The sequence below is a fragment of the Ammodytes marinus genome (genome assembly GCF_949987685.1).
Source record: "Ammodytes marinus genome assembly, chromosome: 6".
In the NCBI taxonomy this organism is placed as follows: Eukaryota; Metazoa; Chordata; class Actinopteri; order Uranoscopiformes; family Ammodytidae; genus Ammodytes; species Ammodytes marinus.
Genome location: NC_137235.1, coordinates 4807575 through 4832794, shown reverse-complemented (window position 1 = coordinate 4832794; position 25220 = coordinate 4807575). Strand labels below are relative to the sequence as shown.

The following is a 25220-nucleotide window of genomic DNA, read 5'->3' as shown; positions in this document are numbered from 1 at the left end:
TTATATTCTGATACAGCTTTTTGACAACGTGTATAAAAGTTTTCATGTGACCAAAGCCTTGTTTTTGTTTTTTTCAGTTTTCAGTGTTTTCACGAAAATCTTCAGAAATTCTGTTATGAAATAATCATATTAAAATAAATAATACTTGATACTGCTGATGTCTTCTGAAGAAATACTAGTTCTGTATAAAAGACCTTTATTGATTAGACTCAACAATAATTGAACCACTATAATAACATAAGATAATTCAAACATGAAAAAGCACCACAAATGAAGCAAACATATATTTTGAAAACACTTTATTTGGCATAACAGATTAAAAAAAGAAATAAGATTGTAAAAAAATAAAAAGACACAGGAGAAAAAACAATAATAAATGCATGGGTTTCCCATGAACACTAGATGCACTCCGAATCGAAGTTTGTTTTAAGTTACAATGTGTAGCATAACATGATAAAGAGCTATTTAATTTGAAGCTTCATTGAAGTACATAGGATGAGTAAAATATGACAGAACGTGCCACACTTGTACCTACGCAGTATTAAAACGATGAAAGAATAATCAGCAAAATTAAAAGTCATAGAAAAAACGCCTTTTTTGGTATTTGTGTAAATGCTGAGGTGTGGATATCAAAATCAAAAGCAAGTGAGCTTTTCTCACGTTATAGTAAAAATCGTACAACAGAGTATGCTTGCAGGCTGGTGTATAATATCCAATACTGTGATTTAATACTGTCCTGTAAATCCTTCATTATTCCTCAATCTCTTCATTATAGCTTTGCTCAGCTTAGAGCCGTACCTCACTCACTTTCAGTGCATTTGAGTATTTGAGGTGAAGCATGTTTGATTTAGTCACCTCCTTTTGTAAAACATCAAAAGAATTTCTAAACAGCTTCATTAATTAATAATATATCCTGCCAAAAATACACAGTATCTTGTACCACTGCCGGGGGAATTCTCAATGCAGATATTCTTGCCAGAGTGGAGCTTTTTTTTCCATCACACATGTCCGCTCCCGTTGGCGTCTTGCCCGTCAGCGGACAGGGCGGAGGGGGCTCGGGGCCGCGGGCCGAGGGGCGTGGCCGGCTGGGGGTGGCTGACCTGTGACATCACATCATCAGACTCCCAGCGCTCCAGCTCCTCTCTCACTAACCGCTCCGTCTGCTCCCGGTGCGCGTCACTGTCCCGGCCAAGACGCTCGTCCTGACAAGATAATAACAGGTTCACTTGTTTAAATTCATTCATGTAAAAAAGAAACAAAATAACTGATATTTTTTATTTATTAACCTTTATTTAACCAGGAATATTCCCATTACGATTTAAAACCTCTTCTTCAAGGGAGTGCTGGCCAGAAATACTGATAGCACGCATTGTTGTAACTAAATCTGCTGTTCATACAGTAGGACAGTATTCCTATTTCACCCCGATCTTATTATGGAAGAATGGCTTATTAATATTTATCGTATTAATGATTGAAGAAGCTCCTTCCTGAAAGCAAAGCTTTTCCTTACACCACGAATGTGTCTCAATTTCACAAATAGTCAAATGAGCAGCGCTGGAAACTGGGTCATTTATGTATCAGTTTCAGTAAGACTGTAATTTGAATAGAACGATCCACACATTTTCTTTCACTTCATTCCACTGCTCTGCTTTCACAGTGATATTTTCCCTATCGCTAAAATCTTTGTTGGCAACATTGTCATAATCATATCATATCAGTTTCCTATTAACACTTCCAGTAGAATCGTAGCAACACTATTCAATTTATTTGAAAATGTATCATTTATTCTAAATATGTGCAAAATGTTTCACCAGGTTTACCAGTTAGTTGCTAACTTTGTCTGTCTGTTATTTGGTGTTCATCAGGAAACTGCATTGTCCATTGATAATCATCTGTGTGTTTGTGACTTTAGCAGCATACAAACAGGTCATATGATCCATTGATAATAATGATAGTAATGGGTGTAAACAGCTGTTCCTGCCCTGGCCCTGACCTCCATGACTCCGTCCAGCAGTCGTCCCAGCACGTCCCTCCTCTTCAGCTTGGCTCTCTCCATGGTTTCCAGCTTCACGATCACCGCGTCGATCTTTGACACGATGCTGCCGATGGAATGTTCCATCCTGTCCACACGCCGCACCAGCCTGAGACACAGAGGGACAGAAGGGCCTTAGGTTCATCACATGGTAAATGTATTATAACACTACTGTCAGATTAGTATGTTATCTGACCGTAGTAGAATAAACCAGCTGATTAATTGGCATGTCAACATAATGTAGCAATAGCAGCTGATCAAAGATTTACTGTATATATCTCAGCCAGTAATACACAGGAAATTGGGAAATTGAGAAAAATAAAATGATCTCCATAACATAGTTTTTCTATCAAAAAGCACTCCTTTAGGGGCGCCCTTAGCTCAGTTGGTAGGGCGTCCCCCCCATGGGCCTCGGCCAGCAGTGGACCCGGGTTCGATTCCAGCCCGCGGTCGTTCTCTGCATGTCACTCCCCTCTCTGCCCCATTTCAACTCTGTCTCTACACTATCAATAAAGCATAAAAATGCCAAAAAAATATCTTTAAAAAAAAAAGAACTCCTTTCTCCTTTCTCATGTGGGATTTATTTTCAAAAATGTGTTTATCTTGGTAAATAAAGAAAAGATATTAACTTAATTAATATTGGTATCAGCCTTAAAAATCTAGTATTGTTTGGTAAGGCAACTTGTTTTATTATTAATCACTTATTAGTACAACTTTCACTCACAGATTAGCAAGTGAGTAACAGAATAATAATCTTAAAATCTCCTTACACTTGAAACTCTTCGTAGGACACGCCCCCTGAGCTGCTGCCGCGGCGACGGGAGCTATGGCCGCTGTCCTCGTCATCGTCTTCCTCCGAGTCTTCCTGTGTGCGAGGGAAACTCCGCCCACTGCTGGGTCGAGTCAGCGAATTACGTTCCAGATCCAAGTCCTCCTAGCAGACCAGCAGACACACACTGAACATCTGCAGCTGTCGTGGTGGAGTTTACGCGAGCACACACACACATGCAGGTGATGCCGCTTTCACACATTCAGATAATGTTCCACTTTTATTTTGAAAAGAAAAATTTAATCTTAAAGTAGAGTGAAGAGGGAGGGGTTATTGTTCTTATAAGTATTGTAGTTGTCTATTTGACTTAAATATGTGTGAACTTTTGTATAATCACCAAAATAAAAGGTTAAAAAGTAAATGTATTTAAAAAATAAAAACTGACTAGATTCTGTATGTTATGTTGTATGGATTTCTATACCGAAAAATAAAAAATTGCAAGTTATAAAAAAACTTTAAAAAAGGGTAAAGCCCTCTGCATTGTCACTCACTCTCTCTTTCTCCAGGTCGTCTCTCATCTGCTGGTGTTCGGTCTCCGTCAGCTCCTGGTCTCCATCGTGATCGTACTTGGCGAAGATGGCCTGAATCTCTGCGTCTGTGTGGCCCTTTCTGGGGAAAAGACAATCCAACACAAATTAGGACATTTAGAAACCAAAACACAGACATGTAAATAATAATTTCATAATAGTCAATAGCTTCTGGCATGCTGTGAGGTTTGGTTCACCCTTTAAGATCCTGTCGGAGTTCATCAATGTTCAGTTTGCCCCCGGCCTGACGCAAACTGTCGGAGATGTCGTCTACTGCCGTCTTCTTCAGTCTCAGCTTCATCAAAGCTTTGTTACAACCCTAAGAGGGTCAGAACAATACTTAACATTACATTTACATTACAACTATATTGCTTGTCATTGACACAAACCTAGAACATTTGCTCTTGGACAATCTGCAATCGAATAAGTGACCAAACCAAATCTGCCACCTGTAGCTCCGTACCTTTTTAATGAGGTCCGTCATTTCCATCTCGGTCCTCTGCTGAGACATGTCGGCCTTCACCTCGGAGTATGTGTCGTTGATGATGGCCAGGAACATGTTCTGTATGGAAAGAAAAAGAATGAGGTGAGATGTATTATTTTGTTTGTGTGGGGCTTATAGAGAGTAAATAGGACTAGAGTAGGTGAATACCAAGAAAGTATATGGCTAGACCGCAATTGGGTTTGTAGTGTAAATGTTAATATTACTGTGTAGTAGTGAAGTATTAAGCTAGATGTACATTCTTAATGCAGTGTGTATGTCAAAATTATAAAAAAAAATTAAATAAAAATAGGATCCATATTGAAAGGGCTTGTTTTGTGAAATGTTATCACTCAAACAGTCCCATTTATAGGGCTCGCACTGTGGTCCAGTCAACAATGTTAACAAACGTACTTTGTCCGACACTTTCACAGGTGTGACGGCCGGACTCACCATGAGAATGAAGAAAATGAAGAAGACGAAGGTCATAAAGTAGATCGGTCCCAGCACTGGATTGGCCTCCTCGATCTGCGAGAACTCAAAGTCTCCCAGGATGATACGGAACTGGGTAAAGCTACACACACAGAAAAAAAACAATTCAACATTTTTCAAACCTTAGTTGTCTGAGGTATTTGTGGACTATACTTCGAATTGGCCTCACATGCTGGCTTGGAAAGTGCTGAAGTCGTCAACTTGGGTTCCAAACACCAGGTACGCCAGCTGCGCGTACGCCAGGAAGATGATGAAAAACATGATGGCGAAACCCACCAGGTCCTTGGCACAGCGAGACATCGTGCCCGACAGCTGACTCATCGTCTTATTGAAGTTGATGTACTTAAAAAGCTGAGAGGGTTGGGAGAGAGTTAGTGGTTAGGGTTTGGAGAGATTTTGAAACATAGAGAAAAAAAGCTTTGTTTACACAGAGTGGTACAGTTCAGTTCAGTATGGTACGGTATGCAATAATTTGCTTTTTCACGGTCAAAAGTTGGGGAAGGGTACCAAAATTAGCGGACTGTGCCATACCTATTTTGGTCACCCTTTCGTTGGGGTTCCAAGCCCTCTCAAAGGGGTGGAACTACACACTGCAGTCTATTGATTGGTCAACAGAACCATCATTTATGTGCAAGAGACGAACCCCCGTGTATTCTACTCGGCATGAGTGAATCATTTTGTGTTTAGAGAAAAATGGAGGAGCGCAGCTCTATGTTTACTGTATCGCGTTTTCTTCTTCATTGGATTTAGACTGTGTCCCGCTGCTATGATGTCACGATGGTAGAGTCGCAATGCGGCATATAGCGTGCCTACCAAGTAAGACTACAGTCGGCAAACGTAAGCCCGATCTATGTTTACTGTTACATACCAAACCGTACACACTACCAAACCAAACTGTACTGCTAGGTGAAAACAAACAAGGCAAACGAGTTATACTGTACCTTGATCCAGGCGAAGAAGACGATGGCTGCGGCCACATTGTTGAAATGGATCTGCAGGTTGGCCAGACGCTCGAAGCTGGGGTGAGCTGTGTGGTTCTCCAACAGGCCTTTGAGAAAGCTGCCCACCATGGCAGTACGGGTGATGTTCATGATAATAGCAACAACGCTCAACTGAAGAAAAAAAGGGCAGAGAAAGAAAACAAAAAAAGCTAATTTACTCTTGTTTAAATTACTATTTAGATGATCCATAATATCTCCCGAATATATCTATTTGTTTATTTGATAGAGGACAGGGCATGTTAATTGACATCAGTATCAAAAATAAAAGACGTAAACATGCCAGAATAAGCAGGAATTCTTAGTCCTGCATGTAATAAGTAATATGACACACACCACGACCATGAGAACATCCAGACAGTTCCACAGGCTCTTGAAGTAATGCAGTCGGTGGATGCGTATCTCCAGTGTCTCCTCCACCACGTAGTAGAGGACGAACAGGCAGAAAGCCACTTCACACACGGCCACAAAGTAGTCCCAGCTCGACACGTAGCGGATCAAACGCACCGTCTGGAACTGCCAGGACGTCACCACTCCACCGGTGGCAGGGAACTCCACCAACAACCTGAAGACATGAATCAAATGGTGGAAAATTATAGTGTTCATAAAATGGTAGATGCCATGCTAGAATCTTGATCGGTTATTGAGCAAAAGCGTCAAACATTCCCTGCTTCTGATTTCTCTATAATGGGGATTTGTACCTTTTCTCTTTTTCGTATGTTAATTACAATATCATTATTTATTTTTTGATGTTTTAACTGGTCATATTGTTTGTATTTACACTTGTTGTTGAACTTTTCTTTTCAATTGTGTGATGTATTTTCTTTACATCATTGCAAATGAAAGCTTGCTCTCAACAATGATCCTCGAGATTTAATAAAGGTTGAATGAATAAAATAAATTATAGTTAGTCTATCAGAAACGGCAATGTGAAGAAGTCCTCAGAATCCCCCTAAATTTTGTTCAACATGTGTTGCATGTGTTCGACTTCAAATGTGTTGAACCTGCCTTTTGCGGTGCCCTTTTTCTTGTTTAGTGTAATGTATACATGGTTTCCACTCCCAAAGTTTAAAAATGCGGAAACCTAGAAATACTCTATCATCACAGGCGTAGATTAAATGGTTAATGGACGTGGTGTAACTCATTATTCTCACCTGGCGATACAGAAGAGGTTGATGTTCCCATTGTACACAGAGAAGTCTAGAAACACGGCCCTGGTGCCTCTGTCCAGCCACAGGTGGTCTTTGAGGAACTTCAGTTGGGCCGCTGACTCCTCTTTGGTACGGGACAGGTCCTGGTAGTACCCTCCACCTCCATAAGTAGAAACCTGGCCCCAATAACTGCTCCCATTCATCTCGCTCTCAGTGGTATACGCCCACCTAAGAGACAACGCAAAGAAAAGACCTTTGTTACAGCTGCAGTCCCCCCTTTAAGACTGATGGTACAGAAGTTGTTTCGTAACATAACTGATGTGCTGATTTCAACATGTAATGAACACAGGGTACTGGATCCAGGGAAATTGGATCCTTGAAATACTATTTGCTGCGTGAAAATGAATTGTTTCACTGTTCTTGTTTACAGCACCTAGGGCCCACAGCTTGGTTTACAAACAGATTCCAGTCTTACCTTTAGTTCCAGGTGTCCACAAAAAAATCTATTTTTTATTTATGATGCTAGAATCAATCAATACTAATAATTACATGAAGCGTAAATATGTTTTAGTAAACTGACTGCAGGATCTGCAAATGTAAACAAATCCCCCTCCCCTGAAACTGCATAGTGCACCTTTTAATGGCCTTATTTTGATGCAATACATGTACTTACGCAGTGCCATTCTTGGGGCCAAAGGCAGCGTTGTCCTCGTTGCTAGGGGTATACATGTTGAAGCAGTCCTGTATCTCGTCTCTCAGGTCTTCGTGAACGGAGCATGACTCGTTGCGGACCTTGAGCTGGCGTAACCGTGGCACCCCGAGCAGAAGGTTCTCGTAGTAGATGAGGCTGTGGTTCTCCGGAAGGCTCTTGTTGTTGTACCAAACCTCCCAGTACATGCCGTTGAGGAAAGGGCCCTCCGTGAACTATGTGTTTACAACAGTTAGGATGTGTGTGACACAGACAGAGGCCTTCAGACTGTGATTTTAAAAAGTTATTTATTTCTTATTTTTATGTCTACTCATATTTGATGACCTTAAAAACCCCTCCGTGATTCCTTAACTTTTTCCCGGATGGAGTTCAAAATCCAAAAAGCAAAGAGTATTTCCCAAAGCATCTAACTATTTATTTTACGTCTGGCATTTAACCAACGTAACCCACAATAATTTATTTTTAAAAACAGTTCACAGTTAAATTTTAAAGACATTTTACCCTTAGCCTCACAAAATATTTCACAAAAAAATAATGAGTTGAATCTTACCTTCCAGAAGTCTTCCATGGTTGAGAGGCTTCTAAAGGTGGACGGGTCCCCGGCAGACAGCGGTGTGTCCAGGAAAAGCTGGGACATGACTTTGGTGTAGTAGTACATGTTGGCACTCACCATCCCATAGGTCACTGCAGAGCAAATCACAATACAACATAAGTTAATATTACAATTAGCACCAACTATAATCAATCAATATTGTAAATAAGAAACTGTTCTTAATGTTTTATCTGGAAAAATAAAGGCTAAAAAAATACATAAGAATACCCTGTTAAAATGCAGAATTACAAATAGGAGAATTAACAAGTCAATGCTTTTTGTGTACATAAAATTGTTGTTTACATCTAGTACGATCCTGCAAAAAAAAAAAAAATTAACTCAAAATAAGGTTTAAATTAATTTAGTTAAAACCTATACACCAGTCTTCCTTGTGGCATTCAGAATTCATCAGGGAGTCCCTCTGGAAACTGCTGTTAATAGTCCAGCTCTCTCTGCCTGGCACTAAAGGCCTTAATCCGCTCTGACAGCAAGTCATTTCCTGATCCGCCCTAAACCACAGTTTGGCATTTTTCATTGCAGCAAGGCAGACGGTAGAGAAACTTTACAATTATGTTTGTAATCACACACATCTCAGCTAAGGGGTTTTAATCTTTTAGTTTATATCATCTCAAAACACGGCCCCTCAAATTTGCACTGTTGTTGGAATTCAAGCCTGTTGGCATCTGTCGGACATTGAATTTCAGCTGCTGAAATCATGGAGTGCACACAGAGAGCATGGAAAATAACTCTTCAGCTACAAGAGAAGAGCCCAGGCACGCGTATTTGGTGCCACATTTAAGGACTTTCTTGGATCAATCGTCACTTCAGCTCAGTGAAGGGCACAAAGCGTTTACTTTATTATATGTCACCAAAATTATGTCAAAATACAATGTACCATCATCAAGATCTACTGTTTGTTCACACAACAATTACTTACTACTTATGGGAGCTGTCATACCACCATTATTTTGTTCATTTATTACATTTCTTTGCTCCCCAATAGTGTAAATCTACAGCATACTCAAAAATAAAGCTCATTTACTGTAGTGTACCTACTATACTAACTGTTTTGAGAATACCAAATGCTGCCATATTTCCTGTTTGAAAAATCTACATACTCCAAACACTTGATCAGATGTAGTGTACCGTAGAATGGGATTGAGACACAGTTTAAAATGGGGCCTTGTAGCACATGTTGACGCTTCACTTGCCCTCTTCCCAGATGTTAGTAACCAACAAGGTAGTCCAGTCCAGTCACGAACATCAAAACATTCCTTTTCAGTTTAGATGAAAGCTGACTTGGCAGATGAGTGATTACTGAAGGGAACCCCGTCCAACCTTGTGCAAGACTCTTATGTCATTTTACAGCATTTTTGAGTGTTTACTTACAGATACAAATAGTGATGAGAAAAGCGACGTATGTGACCATCTCCCTCAGTACGTTCCTGAGGTACTTTTCTCGACTGCTGTCACTGTCCTCCATCAGCTCAGTGCCCCAAAGAACTGCAGAACACAAACAGTTATTCATTTTATAAAGAGAGGACTTATGACTGTCTGTTTTGTTTTTATTTCCGCTGACTTGTAAAGCACTTTGTATATTGGATTTTCAAAAAGAGCTTTAGACATAAAGTTATTATTATTATAGTATCACTGTTGTCCATTTAACATCTTTGCTACATGAGTTCTTCATTTGGTTTGATGTTATAGTTGGTCATCTATTTATTTTAATCTGGAGAGTTCCTCTATATATTTTGACCTGTGCAATAGGAAAAACTACTTTAAATCAGTGAATCAGTGACAAAACTGAAAACAAATCTGACATATGGTTTACTATTCTGTGAAACAAACTTAATCATCTTAACAGCCTAGTTATCAATTATTTTTTACACTATGGTGATTCGATTCAATTAGACAACTGTATTGATCCCAAGAAGGGCATTTCATTTGCAGTTTATCTCATCCGCAATCACACACACAACATCCTAAATGTAGGGCTACATGTCAAAAAGCATGTGATGCTACAGGTCTGTAGAGAATCAATAAACTATTCCTAGACTTCCTGCCATGCCTACAAGTTATGAATAAATAAATAAGCATGAAAGAGAGTGACTCGCCTCTGATCTTGTGTAGTATCTGCTTCATACAGCCGTTGTGCTCGTGCCTGTCCTGTTGCTGTCCATCCCGGGTCGGTGTGGGGTACAGTCCTCCTCGGGGGATGTGTGTGCTGGTGGCGGTGTAGCTGCCCAGGCCGCTGCTGCAGCTGCTGCTGGAGGCCGTGGACACAGACCTCCGCCCCGGGCTCGCGTGAGGCCAGTCCGCTTCCATGATCTCATCCTCGGGCTCGAACCCTGGGTTGTCCCGGCTCCACGCCTGTCTGGACGGAGGGGACGGGGTGCCGATGACCCCTCCGAGACCCAGGTCCTGGTGCTGGATGTTCTCCATCTCTATGCCGTCGCTTGACTCTGGCTGCTGCTGCGGTCTCACTCGGGATGAACTCATGGTCCAGGCAGTTTAGCTATGTTCCCTTCTTGCTGGCTTTTATTTATTTTTTTATCCGTTGCTAGGCATCTGAAAAAGTCAAACTTCACGCCACTAAAACCTAAATAAGTAAATGTTTATAAGGGCGTTGTAACTGCTCAGAGATGATGAACAGTCAAACGCCTGCAAACCAAAGCAAAAAAATGTACACAACTAACTTTGACTAAATAAACAAAATACGTGAAAGTATGCAAAAGTCACAACATTGACATCAAAATAACACCTTCCTAATCTTTAAAGCCAGCGTTAGCAGCTTTCACTCTCACTAACCCGTTAAGAAACTTTTCCTTGCCAAAACATCAAGCAAGATTTATTTCCGTCTGGAAGAAAAAACCGATGTCCGTTGCAAAGCGATGCCTTTAAAAAATAGTTTTAAAGTTGTTACATAACCCGTTATAAAAACAAAAGTCGTTACCTAATACGCTAAAGACGAGTGCATTTAAAATGCTGTGTTTACGCAAAAACTAGAAAGGTACTTTTCTTGCCCTATGACAGCCATCTTGTTCTTCGACTGTTCCCCCAAAAAACTCCTTCTGATTTGTCCAGGACTCGGATTACATTAGAAGAAGTCATGGCGTCGCAGTAAAGGATGGAAAACTCTGTGGAAAATTATTTTTATTTTGTAAATAAAAATATCCCTTGGGTCTACTTGTAATAAATGTATTTTATTGTTTAATACAACTTTGTAACTGTTTTAAACTATATTTTGTAAGAGGTGTAATGTAACTGCTTTGGAAGTGACAGATATTCCACAAAGTATTATTTTTCTTAGATACATATTTTAAAATATATGTATATATTTTTTTACCATTTACCAAGTCTTTTATTTGCTTGAAATGTTAAATAGGCCTACTGCGTTACGTAATCACTGTATGTTTGGGTCAGCGCCGGTTTCTATGACAACAAGGCACTTGGCTAAGATGAGCTCATTGTCCTCAAGATGCAAAACCAGAAAGTGAGCTGTCTGTAAGGAAGCTAAATATGAAAACTAGCTACTGTACTGCGTCTGCTACTACATATCAAGTAATAGCATGGGCATAGACTTATTATAGGCAGTTTATCCCATTGCAACAAAAGTTCTGAGGCCTCGCATTTAATACCATATAGGCTACATTTAATTTCACATCTTTCGCTTCTTTTTAGAGTCAGATAGCCTAATAAAAGTTAGGCATATATATAGCCTAATCATACTGAATTGTAATATATTTCTATGAATTAAGCACCCAGGTAATACATAAGTAGGCCTAGTTAAAAATACCATCACCTTTACCGCAGCTGCAACATAAAAGATGTGTAGGCCCTATGATAGCCAAAGTAGGCCTACTTTTATCTTAGTTATTTAGGTATTTTTTTTTACAGTGTTTCTACACTGTTGTATTACGACACTTTGGATAAAAGACCTGAGTACTTATCATGGCACTGAATGTAACAGATTTGGTCATAGTGACATAGTGTTGCCGAAAGGTAGGCCTATAGTGTTAGGCCTATAGCCTATGTTACATGTGAAGAAGTGCTGTTTTTTTTAATGGAAAAGGGAACTGGGGGAGGGTTACTACCTGATGTCCAAAGTACTGATAATGTCAATACGTAAAATGCCCAACTTCATAAAGAACATACAGTACATTTAAAGGGGCACTGTTTAATATGACATCATCAAGAAAGCTCTAGAAAGTTCTGGAATGCAACGCTCCCTGGGTAACCCCACCCCTTTTGAATAATAACAGAAGCTACAGTGGCCTTCAAGGACAAGAACAATTCTAAATTTTAAACAATGCACCTGATGACATTTCAAAAACATGGATTCCTCCATAAGACTTACCCTCTCAATGTAGAAAATGTAATATTAATATTTGTAATTCTCCTCTCAGGAGGATAATTCAGATTATTGGCAGAGGTGATTGTATACCAATGAAGACATATTTATGAATGAGGATATTGATTTTAGCTAATAAATTACTTAAAATGTTACACAATGTCCCTTTAAAATGTCTATTTGCATATTTTACTTTTGATTTGTATCATTGCAACCCAAATAGATACACTTTTATATGTTTTTGTTGTGTGTTTTTAAAATAAATAATTTTATTTGATTGGATACCTTTTTCTGTTACCCAAATGATAGAGTGTAGTAATCTGCTCTATACCCTGAATTTGACACAAAGCTTGTTTGACCACTTGGTGGCGCTCAATTACCACACTTTGCTGTTCAAATGCTGGACCACACCATCAGTGACAAGCCTACAACAACATGAAAAATGTATCAGCATTGTTACATTTATGAATATTTGTATCAAAGCTATTTCATGTGACACAACATTTGGTTCATATCAAACAATGCAAAGAGGCAGCAGGCTTCACAGCTAGGAGTGTGGGAAGTTTCACATTATTATTCGAGAAATGTGCCTGCTGAATGTGCTATACAACTTGTTTGGTTGTTTTTATTAATACAGTTGGCATTATTTATCATAATTCATCTATAAGACTGCAAAGCAGCCTCCCTATATCGATCCTATTGACGTGTTTTGATGGGCATGAAATAATGCTCATACTAATGTACACAAATAAACACACACAGGTGTTGGCCTTATTAATTATACATTTGTACATTTGACAGATAGGACTTGAAAACTGAAACTTGTCAGAAGTAAGCCCACTACTACAGTCAAGTGTCAGACTGTTTTTTTGGGACAGCAGCAGCATTAGTAGAAAGTTGGTGGGCGGGGCTATATGTCCCGCGTCATAATTTATGTGGCCTAGTGTAAACAGGCGATTGGCTGAATCTTTGTGATGGGGGTTCCCTGCCCCAGATTGCAGGGGTAAAACAATAAATAGAACCTATCACTTTAAATCTTCAATCTCTGGTACAGCAGAGTTCATAAACTGTTAGCAAGTAGAGCGTGGGAAATATTACATATACACCTGAGATACTCGCTATTTCAGACCAGTTTACATCCGGTTACTTGCAGTTATTTATTCCGATTAATTCTGTCTACATAGATAGGTCTTTCATAAGGTAAGTTAGCCATCCTCCAAGCTAACGTTTACCGTACCAGCTAATACTTTAGCTGCATTGTCTGGTTAAAACCGCGACTAACTCCTTTGACAGGCGGTTGTCATTTTAAGTTACAAACTGGGTGTGTCGCTACTGTAAAAAATAAAAAAAGGCCACTCAGCTCAACTAGTTCAAGAATAATACGTTGAACTAAATGTGTGAAATGAGCCTTTCTTTGTTTTCTTTGAGCTAGCTTAGCACTCAACTTTCATTGATAACGTCGTTGTAAGTTAGGGGGGAAAATAAGGTAAAGTTTGAGTTGGCTGTATATTGAATATGCTTTTATAGGGATCGTAATATTATACATTAATGGCCGATGTTGGAGAGAGCCTCGTTGGGATAACATGGACACTTTATCGGTGCACTACAACGGCTCAACGTGATGTCGGCTCGGTGCTTTCTCCTCTTTCAGTCGGCAAGCGACTTATTTGTGTTAAAGTACAGCAAAAGAACACATTGACAGCTGTTTTTATTTGCCGTGTTGACCGAAACACCCGTTTGAAACGTGTTCCCTCCGCACGTTGAAAAATTGACCGCCGGCTGGAGAAAAAAAACGACTACGCCACAAGTTAGCATTAAGCTAAGCTAACTAGCCATGTCGTTGCTTCCCTGTTTGCAGGTGTTACGCTGATTTCTGCCTCACTGCCAAGAATTAAACGCAACGTTTATTAAATTCACACATGTGCCGAATAATGCTTGAACATTGGGCCTTAATATATGGAGATGTTTGTCGTTTTGGCTCTACAGTGTGATTTTCATACACTTACTAGCCTAATAAGGAGCTAGGATGCAATAATAAGGGATTCACTACTGGTACTAATAGACATGCGTTTATTTATTTTCATCAGCACGTGCTTTAATTGATCAAGTGAAATTAACATCCAAAATTAATTATTCCTGTATTTAAAAAATGTATTTCTGTAAAACTATCAGAAACCCTGTGCTTAAAAACACACCCAGGAAGAATTGGTGACATCCTAATCAAGGACATCTTGTACATTATTTCAAACACTGTAGACTTCAGATTCCTTATCATCATGGATCGACCTGACAAACATGATTATATCGTTTTAAAATAATGATTTGCCTCCAAAATCACTTAGATGTCTGATGGTTTCCCCTTGAAGGCTACACCGGGCTAACGTTAGCCATTTATGACAGCGAAAGTAGTAGTAGTCTACAAATTGACACTCCTTGAGGTTATTACGGGCTAAATAACTTTGACTCGGCTAACAGTGTGTGCGAAGAGAGCCGGTGAAATGTATACAATAGGCACAAATAAGGCAAATCGTCAATCTGTCACGTTATGTTTGCTAATGAACATGAGAGAAATGGCAATGTTGTTAGCATAGACATGAAAGGCCTAAATCAAACACTCGTACAGTAAGGCCAGTTATCTACAAAGCGATGTACAGATGTGTGTGACACTAACACGTGTATGTGGTTTTCATCAGAGCGATTCATTTGTGGTAAAGTTGTGTTTTTTTTTTCTCCGCTGCCTAACTTGAACGCCTTCACCAGTCTTTTCCCTTTCTATGTACAGCCGGTTTGTCTCTTTGTCTCATGCGATTGACTCGATGGCGCAGTTGTGTGTTAGCTTGTGTGTGTTAGCTAGCTAGCTAAACACTCCGCTGTCTAGTACCTATCGTATGAATAATATGGGTCAGAGATTGATCGTTGCTCAAAACGAGACAAAGAAAGTGAAACGTCTTAGTTAGTTCAATCTGTACTTCCTGTAGGCTACTTGCCGCTCAAATGCATATAGGTCGATTACCTGAGCCACAGTATACGTCACGTTCATGTACTTAAACGGGCTTCCTCAAAGTTGTATGACCTCAAACAGTTCATTTAGTGGTAAAGTAATGCAGCTAGGCAACTAATCCAACCTTGATGAATGTTAAAATGTCTTGTGAACTGTTTTGGAAAAGTTGTTTTAACTTCCAGGCTGTGGTTACACGGAGTAATGCATTAAATTCACAGTTCCATAGAACTAGAAACTAGAGCCTCCAAAATGACCATAAAGTTTAATCATTACCTGTAGAACACCTTAAACAAACATAACTAAGATGGCAGTGTTTGTGTATATACAGTATGTGTGTTAACTCCTACTTGTATGCAACATTTCTACAATTACATCTATGTATCTTCTGTTTCAGCACTTAATATTGTTTACCAAAGAAATGGTGATGGAGAAGCCAAGTCCCCTGCTTGTAGGGCGGGAATTTGTGAGGCAGTATTACACACTCTTAAACAAGGCGCCAGATTTCCTGCACAGGTAATAACTGAAATGTGAAGTGGTGGTACTGGACACTAAAATCTGCAGATGTTGGTGATACGCCTTTTAACTGTCCTGTTGTTGTGCCATTTAGGTTTTATGGGAGGAATTCTTCCTATGTTCATGGAGGACTCGACCCGAGTGGGAAGCTGGCGGAAGCGGTATGTGGTCAAGCGGTAAGAGCTACGGACCAATTGTGAAGCTTTCCATTGGAAATACTGTGTACTAGATGTTTAGTACCATGTTATTTACTTTGGTGATCAAGTATTAATTAAAATTAATTTCAACATAGTGTGATTGCTGACATGATAATAACCTTTTGTAAATGCAATAAGATTATATAACCCTAGTACCAGTGTGCTTATTTGAGAAAGTTTTATGAGCTGTTTTGTTTTGGGATTTGAAAAAGTGGGTTATCTATAACCTGTACGTTTTGTGGTCCAAATCAATTAATTGCCACAAAAATTGGCTAAGAGGAACAGGAAACATCTTTTTAATCATAAGATCATGTTTATTTGGACCAATTTGTTCCCTCCTTTTCTGTTTAATGACTTTTGTTGATCCACTTTCCTCTGAATCTCTTAGGAAATCCACAAGAAGGTCATGTCCCTGCAGTTCAGTGAATGCCACACAAAGATCAGACACGTGGACGCTCACGCCACACTGAGTGACGGAGTCGTGGTTCAGGTCCTCGGGGAACTGTCAAACAACGGCCAGCCCATGAGGAAGTTCATGCAGACGTTTGTGCTGGCTCCAGAGGTGAGGACCTTTTAGCCTTCGGTACCATTAACAGCTATCAATGTTGAGTAATAACAACAACAAAAAATATTTATTTCTGGCATTTATTAACTGTAAATTGAAAAGTCAGTCAGTCAGTTAGTTAGTTGTTGTTTTGCTCAAACAGAGCTGGTTGTGGGGCGCCTTTAGCTCAGTCGGTAAGGCGTCCCCCTCCCGGGCCGGGCCCAGCAGCAGACCCGGATTCGATTCCAGCCCGCGGTCGTTCTCTGCATGTCACTCCCTTCTCTGCCCCATTTCACCTCTCTCTCTGCACTATCAATAAAGCATAAAAATGCCCAAAAAATATCTTAAAAAAAACAAAAAAAAAACAGCTGCTTGCATTTGCTATAATAGCTACTGTAATGAAAATACTCTAAGAAATAAAATAATTTGAAACTGCACCAATGTACACAAAATATAATATGTGGTTGTTGCGTTTTGATTTTTAAATGTGTGAATTTCTTTAGGGTTCGGTGGCAAACAAGTTCTACGTCCACAATGACATCTTCCGTTACGAGGATGAGGTTTTTGGTGACTCTGAAGCCGAGCTTGATGAGGGTAAGTTGTTCACAAATATCTCCATAGAGATTTTGTTCAGTTTGTAACTTTTTAGTTAAATGTTTTGAATGTTAAATAAGAGAATACTGATGGTAAAATTGGTTTATTTTCTTACTCACAACTTAGAGTCAGAGGAAGAAGTGGAAGAGGAGACCGAGGAGAGGCAGCCGTCCCCTGAGCCACTTCAAGAAAGCCCCAACAGCAGCACCTATTACGAACCTCACCCTGTCACGTATGCTAAAACTTCCTCTTAACCTCAATAATATTTGTTTATTTTACAATTTTTTTTCTTTTTAAATTCAGCATGAAATTCTAATGCTGATTTTTTTGTTCTGTAGAAATGGAGTGGAGGAGCCCATGGATGAGCCAGCTCCAGAACCTGAGCCCGAGCCTGAACCAGAGCCCAAAGTAGAGGAGGAAAAGCCTGAAGTGGAGGAGAAGGTCCAGGAAGAGATGGAGGAGAAAGCACCTTCACCCGTCCCCGTGGAGTCCCCACCAAGCACACAGGAGCCTCCCAAGGTACCACGGAGAAAGGGAACTTCATCGTTATTAGTTTAATCTCATCCTGTCGAAATGTAGTGTTAGGCCAGAAACTAAAACAAATGATGTAGAAGTGGGTATTAACAGACGGCTCCTGGTAATACCCATTTCTACATTACATTACATCTAACCTTCTACCGGGCTATAATTTGGGGAAGGTTTTAATATATAAAAATTTGGATACTGCCCAACCCTAATCCAAACTTTCTATACTTTGATGAATCAGCTATACTACTATACTCTTGATACTATGCTATTATAATAAATAGCTTTGTCGTGGATACAAGGAAGAGTTTACGATAAAATTAAAGATATATTTATTCATGTATCAGAATTTATAGTATGGTGTTGAGTGGTTATTGTTGCATAACTAACATTGCTTTACCGTTTCCTCTCACAGACTTTCTCGTGGGCTTCGGTGACCAGTAAAAACCTTCCTCCTTCCGGCACAGTCACAACCTCTGGAATCTCACCTCATGTTGTCAAAGCTCCAAGCTCACAGGTAACCAACTACCAATGGACATCAAATAAATAAACTGCTAGAGCAAATTGGAAATAGGTCACGAAAACATGACAGACTTTGAAAGGAAACTATTCAAATTGATTCCTATCGAAGCCCAAAATTGGCTAGAAAGTTGTGACCATTCATGGATGTTGATCAATCCAAAACAAAGCTCATAAGTTGTAAAAAGTCTTAGCAGAACATTCAAAACAAACTAGACATGAATTGGTGGAATTTTAATTTAGTAAAGCGATTCTCTGGAGCATTGTGAGGATTGAAAATGATGTGGAGTTTACAAAATATTTTTTTGCGTCTATCCTCCCCCACACAGCCAAGAGTTGAAGCCAAGCCGGAGACACAGTCGGCTCCTATTCGGCCCAGAGACCAGCGGACACGGGACAGACCGGCCTTCACTCAGCGCGGTCCCAGGCCTGGTAATGCCAAAACTCAGTTCCTACGTTTGAGGGTTCATCACTTGTTCTTTTCAAGCTTTTCACTGGGTTATTCTCACACCTGACATGTCTGTCACTATTAGATGGTGTTGCATCTTCGGAGTCACAAACGGGGAAACCACACTTGAGTTTTGTTAACAAAGGTAAACATGACAGTTTAACTGAACTACTCCAGAATTCTGTTGCATGATTATTCTTTGATTTCTCAATGAAAATATTGTTGTCAGTAGCTATGTTTCCATCCACTTGACAATTTAACAATCTAAATTTCGTTAAAAACATTCATGAAAATTATGCCTATCAAAATAAGTTTCCATCCAGCGGCTTTCACGTGAATAAAAATCTGTGCGTAATGATGTCGCTATTACTAGGTGGAAAAAAAAATGTCTATCTAATACATTTCAGACATTTTAACTTATTACAAAAGTTTGTTAGCCATAATAGATTGCGCTGTCTGCCATGAAATGATTCATATTGCACAAGTTGTAATAGTGCATCTGTGCAAGCTAATAGTGACATGTAAAGCTATCATCAGACAACGACAGTATCAAAGCAATGCTATGTATATGCACGTAAATGCCACATGACTACGACGGCGGCAAATAACATTTCCATCAGTGTTTTTGCATAAGCCTTTTACCGGTTATGAGAATCTGATGAGATTGAACGTACAAACTTTGTGTTTATAGTCATGAAATTCAATCAAATTTTACAGTCTCTATAAGGCATTTTTCATTCAATATTACTGAATTCTCATAAAAACTTGTGTATGGAGACATGGTTAGAGACTCCTGACACGTTGCAAAAGTTTCACTTTTTTGGCGAGAATGAATTTGACCGTCTCAGATGTTGACGCAGATCTGAGTTTTACCTGATGTGTTCTGGCCTGCAGGTGGACGGGGCGACGCTGAATCTGGTGAGATGGACAACAGGCGGATCGTCCGGTATCCAGACAGCCACCAGCTCTTTGTTGGAAACCTCCCGCATGACATTGATGAGAGCGAGCTCAGAGAATTCTTCTTGAGTATGTTTCTATCAAGATTAACGCTTTACGTTTATGATTTGATTTATTAGGATCCCCATTAGCAACACATTGGAGTGAGAGCTAGTCTTCCTGGGATCCGAGACATTCAATACAGACAATCACTTGTTTGAAATTATGTCAAACCGAAATAGACAAATAACAATAATGAACAACACTATGATTTTAAAAACATCAGATACATTTTCAATGTCCAGTAGAAGGAAAAAAAGCTACTTTCTGAGGGTGAATATATCATAATTTTCTTTTCTTTTTCTTGCAGCTTATGGAAATGTTGTGGAGCTGCGGATTAACACCAAGGGCGTCGGTGGGAAGTTGCCCAACTTTGGATTTGTGGTCTTTGACGACTCTGATCCTGTGCAGAAAATCCTGGGGGCCAAGGTAGACGGGGCATGTATAAACATTTCATTACCCACTTTCATTCTTTGGTGATGGTTTGATCACGCACACTTCTGGGAGAAACACTTTGAAGTACCCGAAGGCACTGTCTGCTAAATAACTTGGATACAGTTTGTTTTCTCCGTGTCATGTCGGCAACAAAACGGTTGTAAAAAAGAAATGTCCTTGGTTGTGTTCAGACCAACTTTAGATTGAGATTTTAAAATACAAAAAAATAAACACAAGGAGCTGATTTTAAGTTGCTGAACCTTGAAGTGCAGTCAAAACTTCAAACACTGAGACACTACGCAGCTTTGTATATTGTTTTTAAAGCAAGATTTGATCACACTGGAAATCTGTCACTGTAGAAATTGACACTATGCTACTCTTTACCTCCTGAAAGTAAAAAAGTGGGAACGTTTCCTTGCACTTATTCAAATGGCCAGTCGGTCTGAACACATCAGAGATTAAATTGTGTGAGGGTCACACAAGTTGTGAGGTCAGACCAACATGACACAGTGGTGCTTGAGTACAGGCTCTGGGACAGATAAACTGAAATAAAGAAGTGTGCAAACCAGCAGTGAATGATGTGGGTTGTGAAATAAATCTAGAATTTTACTTGTAGATGTGTACTATGTTGTTGCAAATGTCACAAAATTGTGTCAACAAAGATTTAAGTAAAACAAATAAAAATAGACCTGTTTTATAATTTGCCCTGGTTCCTCTGGTTGTAACCATGTTTTCCTCCCACAGCCGATCATGTTCCGAGGCGAGGTGCGTCTGAATGTGGAGGAGAAGAAGACGCGGGCGGTGCGTGAGCGAGAGACCCGCGGTGGAGGAGACGACCGTCGGGACATGCGTCGTAACGACCGAGGCCCGGGACGCGGAGGCATTGTGGGCAGCGGGATGATGCGCGAGAGGGACGGGAGGGGACCACCACCCAGAGGAGGCATGGCCCCCAAACCTGGCATGGGCTCCGGACGAGGCTCTGGAGGCCAAGCAGAGGGCCGCTTCACCACCCAGCGCCGCTGAGAAGAACACCTCCAACCCGCAGTGTGGAAGTAGTACCGCGTTCTTCATCTTCAAACCGTTCTCGTTAACGAAAAAGAAATCTTCATGTATAAACGTATATATTTGGTTTATTTTTGTTTTAGTTTTTTTTAGTTTTTTTTTTGTTCCCTCTTTTGCTTTGGAATGTGACACAGCCTGTCAACCATTTGTTTGTGAACTAGACAAAACGAAAATAAGCAAAAATGTCGCTTATTAGTTGTGAGCTGAGAATCCTTTTCAGGTATCTCGAGAATTCACAATCTAATTTGTAAATTTGTGGAAAAACGGCGAAAACCAACCAGGAGAAATCTGCCACATTAGGAGGGACTGATAAAGACTTTTAACTACGACAATACAGCCCATCATTTGGAAAAGAGATTATATGCCTTGACTTAACTGGGGCGCTGCTTCACGAAAACCCTCTATTGCACATTTTATATGGTAGTTTTCTGCCCGTTACTGTTGGAAGAGAGTGAGATGCAAACAAAATGTGTGCAGTTCCAGGGGAAAAGCTTGCCTTTTACTTTTTTCCTTTTGAGAGACCACTGCTTCAGAAATTGCATAATGCACTCAACAATATGCACTAATGGGTACTTTTGTCGTATTACATTGACATCGACATCCATGCGCGGCACACGGCTGGAGAGACCTTGTTTCGTCTCAAAGCGACACGACGTCCCGGGGCAGGCCTCGCTCACAGCCTGTCTGCTGTGCCCAATGTACTTTTCACACTTTTGACCCAAAACCCGACGCTTCAATTACTGCTGGATGGACAAGATGACACAAGTGAATCTACATTATATTTTTTTCTTCATTTATAAATCAAATAAATAATAATAAAAAAAAAAGCTCCAACCCTGAACTTTCACCAAATGAGTGGAGGGACACAAAGGATAAACAACAATAAACAAAGTTTGAACAATAGAAGAGTGGTGGTAATGATGGCTGCTCGCTCTGTATCCTTATTTTTATTACATTTTTATTTTTTATTTTTTGCCAGCTAAACCGCGATAAAGCCAGGACGGACTTCCTGCCCCTCTTCCCTCCATTTCTGTCCATTAAGCGCAGAAAAACAAGAATAAATGTACAGCAAAGATCATAGTTTACTGTATGTTTTTGTGTATATTTTCAATTCTCTCTCTCGACTTGATAAAGGGCATGACGGTGCCTTCTATTTCACCCTTTTCCAGTCTTATTAAAGCGGTTCGGGGCTGCTCATTCTGAACTATTTCGTTCTGGGAACAGATATACTAAACTTAAAAAAATGAAAAGAAAATTTGCAGTATTCACAAGATTTAAGTTTTTCAGGTGCATATTTCTTTTTTCTTTTTTTCCATACTGTTCTACTACCTAAGATGATCTGTTGTGAGTTTTTGTACATTGTTTTGTATTGTCCGTTCTGGGTTTTGTAGAGACAATAGGTGCCTCGAGTTCGGTTTGATGTTGAATGGTTGAGAGTTGCATCTGAAGAACTACCCCTCCCCTCCTCCCTCCCTCCCTCCCTCCCTCCCAAAAGAGAAAAGGTACATTATTAAAGATGGTGACAGTTAAAAAGCTTGGTCCTTTTTGGTTTAACATGTCATAAAAACTCTACACAACAGTGATTACAATGAACTTTGGAAAGAGTAAATGTCCCACAATCTACTGTCCTTTCTTTCTGTCGGTCTGACTGTGTAGTTTTTACGATTCATTACGGCAGCACTCGGGTTAATACCTGGACTCAAAACTTGTCGGACTGTGTTTTTTCTCAGAAAACAAATTTTGTAATGATCTGTGTGTGGGGTGGGCTGGCCACTGGGTCCAGCCTACAGACTAGCAAATAATTGTGCTCACTTTTTCTAGCTGTTAATGCATTTGTATTTTCATATGCTGATTATTCATTGTGCTTATTTTATTCATTTTTTAAAATGTTATTTCCATTCAAAGGCAAGTCTGATCTGAATGCCATATTTAGTCCTCTCCTTCTGCGTATTTCCTTTTCACCACTGTGTAGGGAGGGAAGACTATTTTTGGTTGGGAAGTTAAACAAGACAATTGGAGATTTGATTTTTTTTTTGTTATCTTGCACTGAAATGAGAAGTCAAAATCGATGTAGCATTTTTTTTCTGGACAAATATACTAATGAGGTCTTCCTTGTCTGGTGGAAGGTGGAATTGCACTATCCCCAAACATTTCTGGGACAATCTGTCAGTTTGAACACAGCCTCTCCAAAATTCTCGATAATAATAAAGAACATATTAGTGCTCATCTAAATCAGGATTAAAATAACCTTTGCCCTTCAGTGAGATTTGGTGTAAGGCTGCGGCATATTTTAATGTTTTCCATAGCAATGATTGGCTGCTCTCATTTACAGTAGCAAAACAATAGTTTGACATTAGTTTTCAAGAGAAACTTTGGATTTGTTATATCAGCCTTTGACCTATTATAGACAAACTGCAGCTATTTAGTCTCTCAAGTGTTTTTAAACCAGACAGCTCTTACGGGTGCCTCTAACCCCCTGAATGTTTATTTGTCAGGTAATTGCTTAACATGGGCACTTAACGGCAATCATATTTTTTACAGCAATGGTCAAAGAAGAGAGCCGAGAAGAAGAGCCATCATGCTTAGCCTTTCAGACCAATTAGTTTTTGTTTTGTTTTCACAGTGGTGGAGATTTTTTTTTTAAACATAATTATTTTTAACTGGGGTTTTAAAAAAACCCTTTCCCCTCCCCTTCCCTTCCCAAACTTTATAAAGGATCCCCCCCCCCCCCCCCCCCCAAGGAAAAAGCATAAATAAATAAACGCTGTACATTTATTTCCCTGTGGTTGAAAATGCAGTAGATATGGATCCTCATTGTGAATCATTCCAGTCCTTTTTGAACGGCTTTAGCAGGTGTGGTAAACAGTTGGCTGCCATCTTTATTTTAATTTAATTTTTTTTACTGTGTTTACCCCTTTACTTGTTGCTAGTACACAACTGTTGCAGGTGGAGAATCTTTTATTTTGATTTTTTTACCTTCTCTCTTTTGTTCTTTTTTCCTTTCTATTTTGAATGTGTTGGACTTAACATACAATAAACTACTGATATCAGCACCACTCATACCGTTTGTCATGTGTGCAAGTTCTAGAAAGAAACTTATCGGGATCATTATGTTTTATATTATCTAAAAAATGTTGCTGTTAAAAGGTTTTTGTTAAAGCCTGATTTCTATGTTGCAAGCATTACCCTTATGGTATTCACGCTTAAAGGGGCACGCCACAGTCCTCTGTGGCTCTGGAAAAGCTCAACTCTGGGGTTTGGAGACCTTGAACTTCGAACACAAAGCATTAGTTATAAACCTGTGGTGTCTGGTTTGAAATATGTGTGTGTTTATCAGGGCAGTGGGAGGGTTAGAGATGGATGTGTGGAACCGAAAACAGCATTCCAAGGACTGAAAGCCAGAATATCTTTCCCAAATCTTTCCAAACTAATGGAAGTTTGATATTAAATTGTTCCCCTTTAAAAGGTTTTCTCTTCAGTTACATTTTTAAATAATAGCAATATGTAACTAATTATGCTACATTTGCATCTCTAAAAAAACTAAAACCTAGATGTTTAAAAGCTTTCAAAGACGCCACACTAGATCAAGCCCTACATGATGCCCTTACAATAAGAAATGGCCATCAAAAAATCATGATATAAACTGTGATTGTGGTTCCAGTGTTCCTCCATGCATTCACACAAAACATTGACACTGTATCACGCTTGCTGGCCTCGGGAAGAGGACTGTGGGCTGTATGGACTGTCTTTTCCAGAGCTTACACATGTTGAGGTTATCCTCTGCCCTGGATGACAACACAGGAGGTTATGGCCACCATCGAGAGGTTTGTTATTCTGCTGCTCTATTAGTCATAGACCATAAACCTGTACATGCCCAGTAATTTGTGAAGAGGCAAATACACAGTCTGACACAGCCTGTCCAAGAGAGCAATTATTACTAAGGAGGTCATGTTTGGGGTCAGAAGCTGGAATCCACACCAGAACTACCTTCACCATGTATGGGACTGTTCCAAGGCTTCTGAGGGGGGTAGGCCTATTATGAACCCTTCTGGGCATGCCTAGCAGTTGCACGCCTGTCCAGCTAGGAACTTATCCCCTGCGAAAGTAAGTATGGTTGTGTTGTGCAAATCAGACTAGTGTGAGCAACTTTATTGCAGTTACAATTTCGATACCAAATATGGCCACCATCTTAAACATTGTTATTATTCAAATAGCAATTCCTAA

General features: G+C 39.7%; 2 protein-coding genes across 3 annotated transcripts; one reads left to right on the top strand and one right to left on the bottom strand.

The window, feature by feature from the left end:
• Positions 1 to 286: 286 nt before the first annotated feature.
• pkd2 (polycystic kidney disease 2) lies at positions 287 to 10857 on the bottom strand. Of its 2 annotated transcripts, none has more exons than XM_080029636.1 (15): positions 9926 to 10857; positions 9201 to 9314; positions 7770 to 7903; positions 7184 to 7434; positions 6514 to 6738; positions 5696 to 5924; positions 5303 to 5473; positions 4531 to 4712; positions 4323 to 4443; positions 3852 to 3950; positions 3586 to 3707; positions 3353 to 3470; positions 2803 to 2966; positions 1994 to 2141; positions 287 to 1202 (listed from the first exon to the last, which is right to left on the bottom strand). In XM_080029636.1, exons 1-15 carry the CDS (start codon positions 10308 to 10310, stop codon positions 999 to 1001), a joined length of 2667 nt encoding a protein of 888 aa, XP_079885762.1. In that variant the 5' UTR covers positions 10311 to 10857; the 3' UTR covers positions 287 to 998. The 2 variants fall into 2 exon arrangements, with proteins under 2 accessions (XP_079885762.1, XP_079885763.1); XM_080029637.1 differs by having other exon boundaries at positions 2803 to 2963.
• Positions 10858 to 13195: 2338 nt separating this feature from the next.
• g3bp2a (G3BP stress granule assembly factor 2a) lies at positions 13196 to 24056 on the top strand. The gene is made up of 13 exons (XM_080029727.1): positions 13196 to 13362; positions 15558 to 15676; positions 15771 to 15852; positions 16262 to 16435; positions 16921 to 17011; positions 17138 to 17243; positions 17350 to 17530; positions 17952 to 18053; positions 18385 to 18487; positions 18589 to 18648; positions 19398 to 19529; positions 19810 to 19928; positions 20679 to 24056. Exons 2-13 carry the CDS (start codon positions 15582 to 15584, stop codon positions 20955 to 20957), a joined length of 1524 nt encoding a protein of 507 aa, XP_079885853.1. The 5' UTR covers positions 13196 to 13362; positions 15558 to 15581; the 3' UTR covers positions 20958 to 24056.
• Positions 24057 to 25220: the final 1164 nt, after the last annotated feature.